This window comes from Gorilla gorilla, chromosome 7 (genome assembly GCF_029281585.2).
Source record: "Gorilla gorilla gorilla isolate KB3781 chromosome 7, NHGRI_mGorGor1-v2.1_pri, whole genome shotgun sequence".
Classification (NCBI taxonomy): domain Eukaryota; kingdom Metazoa; phylum Chordata; class Mammalia; order Primates; family Hominidae; genus Gorilla; species Gorilla gorilla.
The window spans coordinates 34,573,324-34,583,240 of NC_073231.2; the positions used below are offsets into that span (position 1 = coordinate 34,573,324).

General features: G+C 44.8%; 1 protein-coding gene across 1 annotated transcript; it reads left to right on the forward strand.

The window, feature by feature from the left end:
- The first annotated feature begins 492 nt into the window (after positions 1–492).
- LOC101151578 (tubulin beta chain-like) lies at positions 493–2,135 on the forward strand. Its single transcript, XM_055348344.2, has one exon. The coding sequence runs from the start codon at positions 608–610 to the stop codon at positions 1,940–1,942; it is 1,335 nt and encodes a 444-aa protein (XP_055204319.2). The 5' UTR covers positions 493–607; the 3' UTR covers positions 1,943–2,135.
- Positions 2,136–9,917: the final 7,782 nt, after the last annotated feature.

Below are 9,917 nucleotides of genomic sequence, written 5' to 3' on the forward strand. Positions count from 1 at the left end.
ATTAACATATTTTAGAACTAGTGTTCTGAAGAACATAGTTGGGAAATGTGGATTCGCTCATTTTCTAGATAAAGGAACTTGCATTAAGTGAGTTAAGTGATTTGTGCCAAGTTACAGAACTCCTTAGTGACACAACTGGATCTAAAACCCAGGTTTCCTAAATTCCTGATGGTCCAGTATTTTTGCATCATACCATGTCGTCACCTATGAGGCAGGTCCTAAGGCTGCTGAAAAACAATAGGAAATGGCTTTTAAAAGTAATTTTATTGACTGGCTGTAGTGGCTCATCCCTGTAATCCCAGCACTTTGGGAGGCCAAGGTGGGAGGATCGAGCTCAGGAGTTTGAGATCAGCCTGGGTAACATGGTGAAGCCTCGTCTCTACAAAAAATACAAAAATTAGCCAGGTGTGGTAGCATATGCCTGTAGTCCCAGCTACTCAAGAAGCTGAGGTGTCGAGAACCTTCCTGCCGCCACGTTTGCACCTTGCTGCTCCAGCCTCTAGGGCGTATTCCAACTTTCCAGCCTGCGACCTGCAGAGAAAAAAAAATTACTTATTTTCTTGCCTGGTACATACCTTGAAGTGAGCAAAAAAATTAAATTTTAAACATGAGGGAAATCGTGCACATCCAGGCTGGTCAGTGTGGCAACCAGATCGGTGCCAAGTTCTGGGAGGTGATCAGTGATGAACATGGCATCGACCCCACTGGCACCTACCACGGGGACAGCGACCTGCAGCTGGACCGCATCTCCGTGTACTACAGTGAAGCCACAGGTGGCAAATATGTTCCTCGTGCCATCCTGGTGGATCTAGAACCTGGGACCATGGACTCTGTTCGCTCAGGTCCTTTTGGCCAGATCTTTAGACCAGACAACTTTGTATTTGGTCAGTCTGGGGCAGGTAACAACTGGGCCAAAGGCCACTACACAGAGGGCGCCGAGCTGGTTGATTCCGTCCTGGATGTGGTATGGAAGGAGGCAGAGAGCTGTGACTGCCTGCAGGGCTTCCAGCTGACCCACTCACTGGGTGGGGGCACAGGCTCTGGAATGGGCACTCTCCTTATCAGCAAGATCCGAGAAGAATACCCTGATCGCATCATGAATACCTTCAGTGTGGTGCCTTCACCCAAAGTGTCTGACACAGTGATCGAGCCCTACAATTCTACCCTCTCTGTCCATCGGTTGGTAGAGAACACTGATGAGACCTATTGCATTGACAACGAGGCCCTCTATGATATCTGCTTCCGCACTCTGAGGCTGACCACACCAACCTATGGGGATCTGAACCACCTCGTCTCAGACACCATGAGTGGTGTCACCACCTGCCTCCGCTTCCCTGGCCAGCTCAATGCTGACCTCCGCAAGTTGGCAGTTAACATGGTCCCCTTCCCACGTCTCCATTTCTTTATGCCTGGCTTTGCCCCTCTCACCAGCCATGGAAGCCAGCAGTATCGAGCTCTCACAGTGCCGGAACTCACCCAGCAGGTCTTCGATGCCAAGAGCATGATGGCTGCCTGTGACCCCCGCCACGGCCGATACCTCACCGTGGCTGCTGACTTCCGTGGTCGGATGTCCATGAAGGAGGTCGATGAGCAGATGTTTAACGTGCAGAACAAGAACAGCAGCTACTTTGTGGAATGGATCCCCAACAATATCAAGACAGCTGTCTGTGACATCCGACCTCGTGGCCTCAAGATGGCAGTCACCTTCATTGGCAACAGCACAGCCATCCAGGAGCTCTTCAAGCGCATCTCGGAGCAGTTCACTGCCATGTTCCGCCGGAAGGCCTTCCTCCACTGGTACACAGGCGAGGGCAGGGACGAGATGGAGTTCACCGAGGCTGAGAGCAACATGAACGACCTCGTCTCTGAGTATCAGCAGTACCAGGATGCCACCGCAGAAGAGGCGGAGGATTTCGGTGAGGAGGCCAAAGAGGAGGCCTAAGGCAGAGTCCCCATCACCTCACGCTTCCCAGTTCCCTTAGCCGTCTTACTCAACTGCCCGTTTCCTCTCCCTCAGAATTTGTGTTTGCTGCCTCTATCTTGTTTTTTGTTTTTTCTTCTGGGGGGGTCTAGAACAGTGCCTGGCACATAGTAGGCACTCAATAAATACTTGTTTGTTGGAAGAAAAAAAAAAAGCTGAGGTGTCAGGATCCCTTGAGCCTGGGAGGTCAAGGCTGCAGTAAGCCATGATCATGCCACTGCACTCCAACCTGGATGACAGAGTGAGATCCTGTCTCAAAAACAACAAAAAAACCCACAATTTTCTTATAAAAAAAAAAAAAAATATATATATATATTTATGACATGTTGTGTGTTTGGCATAAAACATTATTAAGATAAGCACCTATGTATCATCACCCAGCTTAAGAAGGAGAATATTATCAGAAACTTGGAAACACCTTGTAGGCCCCTCCCCAATTACACCACCCTGTGTTTATCATTGTGTTTATCATGCCTTTGCTTTTCTTTATAGTTTAACTACATATACAGATCCCTAAAATGCATTATTCTGTTTTACACATTTTGAACCTTTAATTAATGGTATTACTATAATATTCTTCTGCAACCTGCAAAACTTTTGCTCATTAATTTTGTGAGATTCATCTGTGTTACTAAGTATAGCTGTAACTCATTCATTGCTACACAGACTATCATTAGGGGAATACATCACAATTTTTTTTTCTTTTTTTTTGAGACACAGTCTCGCTCTGTCACCAGGCTGGAGTGCAGTGGTGTGATCTGGCTCACTGCAACCTCCACCTCCTGGGTTCAAGCAATTCTCCTGCTTCAGCCTCCCGAGTAGCTGGGACTACAGGCGCGTGCCACCACACCCAGATAATTTTTGTATTTTTAGTAGAGACAGGGTTTCACCACGTTGGCCAGGTTGGTCTCGATCTCTTGACATCGTGATCTGCCCCCTTCAGCCTCTCAAAGTGCTGGGATCACAGGCGTGAGCCACCGCACCTGGCCTCATCACAATTTATTTATTCATTCTTCTGTCAGTTGATCTTTGAGTTGTTTCTTTCTGTTTTAGTCCATTGCTGTAACAAAATACCTGAGACTGAGTAATTTATAAAGAACAGAATTTTTTTTCTCAGTCTGGAGGCTGTGAACTCTATCTAGATCAAGGTGCGAGGAGGATCCTTGTCTGGTGAGAGCTGCCCTCTGCTTCCAAGATGGTACCTTGATGCTACATTTTCTGAAAGGAGGAACACTGGGTCCTCACATGGTTGAAGGAAGGAGAGAAGGGTGAAAATGGCTGAACTCCCACCATCAATTCCTTTCATAATGGCATCAATCTACTCATGATGGCAGAGCCCACATGACCCACATATCTCTCAAAAGACCTCACCTCCCAGCACTGTTGCATTGGGTATTAAGTTTCCAACACATGAATTTGTGAGGACATATTCAGACTATAGCACCTTCTCTTTTTCTTTTGGTTTATTATAAACCATGTCTGAAGTGTTTTACATGCACAGACATCTATAAGCACACCTGCTAGTGTTTGTGTAGGTTATAACCTCAGAGAAATTGCTGAGTTATAGCACCCATCTTCAGTTTTATTAGAGAATATGAAATTGTCATTCAATTTACAATTGACATTGTCACCAGCAGTTTATGAGTCTTTCCATTGTTCTATACTTAGCAACATTATCTTGCCAGACATTCTTTAAAAACTTTATATTATGGAAATGTTCACACATGTACAAGAATTATATTATAAACTATCCCCTGGCTTCAACATTTACCAACTCATGGCCAATCTACCATGGGCTATTTTGGAATATTCGAAAGCTAATCTCAGATATCTGAGATTAGCTTCATCTGCGAACATTTCATAATGCATCCCTAAAAAATAAGGACTCTGCCTTTTAAAATTTGAGATAAAACATACAGTACAGCACACAAAACTTTTTTTTTTTTTTTTGATACAGGGTCTCTTTCTGTCATCCAGGCTGGAGTACAGTGGCACAGTCTCAGCTCACTGCAACCTCCACCTCCCAGGTTCAAGTGATTCTCCTGCCTCAGCCTCCCAAGTAGCTGGGATTACAGGCATGTACCACCACGCCTGGCTAATTTTTGAATTTTTAGTAGAGACAGGGTTTCACCATGTTGGCCAGGCTGGTCTTGAACTCCTGACCTCAAGTGATCTGCCCTCCTCGGCCTCCCAAATTGCTGAGATTACAGGCATGAGCCACCATGCCTGAACCTGTACACAAATCTTAAGAGTACAACTTAGTGAATGGTGATTTTTTTTTACATGTACATGTACACAACTGTGAAACCACTAGCGCTATCAAGATCTAGACTATTTCCAGCTCCTCCAGAAGGTTCCTTTGTAGCACTCTTTAAAAACATAAGAACAATACCACTATCACGCCTAAAGTATTGTAATAATTCTTTAATATCATGAAATATCCATTACATGATCTAATTTCAGTTGTCACATTTTTAAAAATTTGTTTGCTTGTTTTATTGTCACTCAAATCAGGTTCCAAATAAAAACCATCTTGTCCCCTTTCTTGCAATTTATTTGGTGAACACACCAGGTGGTGTGTTCTGCAATTTCCCAGTCTGGGTTTTTTTGGGGTTTTTTTGTGTTTTTTTTTTGTTTGTTTTCTGTTTTTTTGTTTTTTGTTTTTTTGAGACGGAGTCTCGCTCTGTCGCCCAGGCTGGAGTGCAGTGGCGCGATCTCGGCTCACTGCAAGCTCCGCCTCCTGGGTTCACGTCATTCTTCTGCCTCAGCCTCCCAAGTAGCTGGGACTACAGGCGCCCGCCGCCACACCTGGCTAATTTTTTGTATTTTTAGTAGATAACGGGGTTTCACCGTGTTAGCCAGGATGGTCTCGATCTCCTGACCTCGTGATCTGCCCGCCTTGGCCTCCCAAAGTGCTCGGATTACAGGCGTGAGCCACCGCGCCCGGCCTCAGTCTGGGTTTTGTTGAATACAGTCACATGGTGCTGTGTAACATGTTCCAGCAATATGTGTGTTAGATCCAGAGGGTTGATCAAATTTCCAATAAGAACATTTCTTAAGTGGTGGTATATTCTTCCATTAGGAGGCACGAAACATTTTGTTGTGTCTGTTTTGTGTATTAAGGCAGCAATTATTGATAATCAGTGCTTAGTTCATTATTTCATCGGAGATTGCAAAATTGTGAGATTCTATCATTCCTTTTCAATATATTAGCAGACTGTTTCTCTGAAGAGAAATATTTCATTATCAATTACTTGATTACCGTGAGGTGTAGCTTATACAGGAAACTGCCAGACTTTCAATTTTCAATCAGTATAAAATATAAAATGATGCTGTGGTTTTAATTTTCTATTTCTCTGATTTACTGATGAAATCATATGTTCCATGTTTTCTTTTTCTTCTGTGAATTGCCTATTCTTTTTTTTTTTTTTTTTGAGACAGTCTCACTCTGTCCCCAGGCTGGAGTGCAATGGTGCAATCTCGGCTCACTGCAACCTCTGCCTCCGAGGTTCACGCGATTCTCCTGTCTCAGCCTCCTGAGTAGCTGGGACTGCAGGTGTATGCCACCATGCCCAGCTAATTTTTATTTTTAGTAGAGATGAGGTTTCAGCATGTTGGCCAGGATGGTCTCGATCTCCTGACCTTGTGATCCACCCATCTCAGCCTCCCAAAGTGTTGGGATTACAGGCGTGAGCTACTGAGTCTGGCCGTGAAGTGCCTATTCTTATCTTTTGTCCATTTCTCTCCTTGGATTGTATGTCTTCTTCTTACTAATTTTTTTTTTTTGAGACAGAGTTTCACTCTTGTTGCCCAGGCTGGAGTGCAATGGCGCGATCTTGGCTCACCGCAACCTCCGCCTCCTAGGTTCAAGCAATTCTCCTGCCTCAGCCTCCTGAGTAGCTGGGATTACAGGCATGCAACCACCATGCCCGGCTAATTTTGTATTTTTAGTAGAGACAGAGTTTCTCCATGTTGAGGCTGGTCTTGAACTCCTGACCTCAGGTGATCTGCCCACCTCAGCCTCCGAAAGTGCTGGGATTACAGGTGTGAGCCACCACACCCGGTCTCTTCTTACTAATTTTTAAGAATTATTCACATATTTTAGATGTGTATTATTTGTTGGTTGTAAATATCTTCTTCCAGTTTGTGGCATTCAACTTTTGGCCTCTGAGGTTTTCCCTTACTTTGTTACCAGTTTGGATATACATTTTAAAACATGAGCCAAGCACAGTGGCTCATGGCTGTAATCCCTGAATTTTGGGAAGCTGAGGTGGGAGGATCGCTTGAGGCCAGGAGTTCAAGACCAGCCTGAGCAACATAGTGAGACTCCATCTCTATGAATTTATTATTTATTTATTTATTTATTTATTTATTTATTTATTTATTTAAGATGGAATCTTGCTCTGTCGGCCAGGCTGGAGTGAAATGGCATGATCTCGGCTCATTGCAACCTTTGCCTCCTGGGTTCAAGCAATTCTCCTGCCTCAGCCTCCTGAGTAGCTGGGACTACAGGTGCGTGCCACCACGCCCAGCTAATTTTTTTTTGTATTTTTAGTAGGGATGGGGTTTCACCATGTTGGTCAGGCTGGTCTTGAACTCAATTAGCCAGGCGTGGTGGCTCACAATTGTAGTCCCAGCTACTTGGGAGGCTCAGGCAGGAGGATTGTTTGAGCCCAGGAGTTTGAGGCTGCAGTGAGCCATGATCATTCCACTGTACTCCAGCCTGGGTGACAGAGCAAGACCCTGTGTCTAAAAATAAAAAATAAAAATAAAATAAAAAGATGTTTGGCCGGGTGCGGTGGCTCACTCATGTAATCCCAGCACTTCGGGAGGCCAAGGCAGGTGGATCATGAGGTCAAGAGATAGACACCATTCTGGCCAACAAGGTGAAACCCCATCTCTACTAAAAATACAAAAATTAGCTGGGCATGGTAACGTGAGTCTGTAGTCCCAGCTACTCGGGAGGCTGAGGCAGGAGAATCACTTGAACCCGGGAGGTAGAGGTTGCAGTGAGCCAAGATTGTGCCACTGCACTCCAGCCTGGCAACAGAGCAGGATTCCATCTCAAATAAATAAATAAATAAAATAAAAAGATATTTATCTTGCCATGTAAAGGACACAGACAGGCACACCACTAGCAACATGTGGTGTAAACCTAAGGTGAAATTTACTGGGAAACTTACAGGCAGAACATCAGCAGAGTACATGGGTCCCACATCATCTTGCTGTCTTGTGGATCCATGTGCTTGTACAAGGTACCTCTAACTGATTGAGAAATTAGGCTATAACAATAGGGGCTTCCTGGTCAATGAAACCAGTTTGTTCTAAAGGAAGAGCCTCTGGAGCTCAGCCAACAGCAAACCTGTTCTTCTGCTGAGCAAACACAGACCTGCTGAGGCAGCCTCTTGCTAAGTGTGGGAGACAAAATGAGCCTCCAGTGCCATCTGGATTTGTGTCTCCTTGTATCTGAGGTGTTTTGTAATGGGATCTTTTTTTCGGGCTATCTAGCCTGCCATTTTACCAGAAATGGAAGTTCTCTAAAGAATGTTTTAAGGTCAACAGAGTGCTCACCATTAGACTGTGCATAGAATAACATAAGCCAAGCTACACATTGCTGCTACATCAATCTTCTTGACATTTTCACCTAGTTCATGTTAGTCTCTGGCTGAAAAGCTTTCAGTCATACCTCAGTTCCTACCTATTCATGTCCTCAGCTAAACATTCAAGGCATTCTGCAATCTTGTCCCAATCTGGTTCTCCAATTTCACCTTTATACAAATTTCCACCCTACTAAATTGAACTTTTTCATGTCTTTTAAAAGCACCAAGAAATGCTACTGCCTTCCCTCTTCCCTCCAATTACCCAAGCCAGAAGTCTCCTCTACGACCCGAGGCTCCTCTAAAACCCGAGACAAATTCTCCCTTCTCTTTGAAGTGTCCTCTGACCATTCCTGTCCCTTGTGAACAATTTGATTGTGGAGCAGCAACAATGACTTTTTTTTTTTTTTTTTGGAAACAGGGTCTTGCTCTGTGGCCCAGGCTGGAGTGCAATGGTGTGGTGCAATCTCAGCTCACTACAACCTCTGCATCCCCAGCTCAGGTGATCCTCCTGCCTCAGCTTCCCAAGTAGCTGTGACTACAGGCATGCACCACCACACCCGGCTAATTTTTGTATTTTTAGTAGAGATGGGGTTTCACCATGTTGGCCAGGCTGGTCTTGAACTCCTGGACTCAAGTGATCCGCCTGCCTCGGCCTCCCAAAGTGCTGGGATTACAGGCCTGAGCCACCACGCCCAACCAATGATGACTTTTGACAGTTAGTCCTCACCAAATTCGGATGTGCTCCCCACATCTCTCAGCATGCTTTGCAGTTGGGTTGGGGCTGTGAGACTAGTTCTAGCCAGGAGACCACAAAGAAGAGACATGTGGCACTTCTGGGCCCAAGGCACTTAAGAGTTAATATTTTTCCTCCGCTTTATTTCACTACTGTGGCAACTGCATGTTCTAGATGGCATTGCTACAATATTGAGTAGAACCATCCTGCCCATGTTGAACATTTTGTGAATGAGAAACCATGGAACTTGAGAATTGATTTATGTCTGCAGCATTGACTAACCTATCCTTCTTCATGCAGATCTTTCATTTGAATAATATAAAAGTATTAATATATTATGTCTTGACTCTCGCATTATTTTTTCTTTCTCTTACTGATTTATTTTTGCCTGCCAAACATCACCACCCCATCCTCTGAAAAAATACCCCTTATTCCAGAGGCATGATCTTGTGGGATTGGTTATGTTCTTATACCCCACGGTTGACCAGTCCAGGGATCTGACCAAAGCCAGGCCAATGAGCTCCTCCCCATGATTTTTGACTTGGAACCAAGAGAATCAACTCAGGCTTTTCTAGTAATTTGGAGCTCTAGGATATAATGCCAGCAGCAGCCAGCACCCATGCCCTGACCTGTGGAGAAAGCAGGTCTGCAAGTGGATTGAGTTGACACAAGGCTGCAGAGACACTTAAGACCCTACTTCAGATTGTTTGTGAGGCCTACACATGTCTTAAATCTTCTTCATCTTAATGTACCAAATCTTTCTTGGACTTCTAGAGGCAATAAAGCCCAGCTTGAGTCAGGTGCCCTGGACTGTCTGTTACCCACAGTCTGTCACCTGCAACCTAGCAAGTCCAGCTGACATCTGCCTACTCTTTCTCCTGTAGAAGCATCCTCAAACCAGCAAACCAGGAATGTGGAGAACCGTTTGTCTCTAAGGTTGCCCCCCAAGTGGTAATGCTCCTTAAGTCAATGAGATACCCTGGTCGGCAGTCATATATGTTCCTATCAGACATCTTCTGTCTCTCTGTCAAAAAGAGATACATGGGATTTGGCTCCATAGAACCAAAAAGAATGGTTTGGAAAATGAAAGGAGTAGGGACCCTGAAGGCACAAAACCAGCCATGCAGAGGAAACACAACAGCATGCTGGTTATGTGGTATTAATGGGTTCGATGAGACTGTCTTGAGAACTAATCAGTAGGATATCAAGGTTCATACAATTCTCAAGTCCTACTTCAATAGGAGAGGGCTTTCTTTTAAATGCTTCATAATCAATGAAAACATTGCAGCAGATGCTATTGATACCCATGAAGATCCCTTCAGCCCACCCTGGAGATCTCCTGAAACACCTGAGTCTCCTTCCCTGAGGGATTTCTCTGGCTGCAGAGGAGTACCAGGGAGTGGAAACCCCCAAGAGCAACTTTAATTCATGAGGGATGGGAATTGGTGGATAAACATATCAGTGTTCTCTCCCTTTGGTAGGACAGGACAATTCTGAGGTGCGTTTTAGAGTCTCAAAAAGACCCCCATTGGAATGAGCAATTTCCTCTCTTCCCTGCACTTCTCCACTTCCTCACCATACTAACCATTGATTAATAAACTAC

Bases quoted from the DNA above. Each gene is read 5' to 3' on its own strand.
- LOC101151578 (XM_055348344.2), top strand. From the start codon at position 608: ATGAGGGAAATCGTGCACATCCAGGCTGGTCAGTGTGGCAACCAGATC.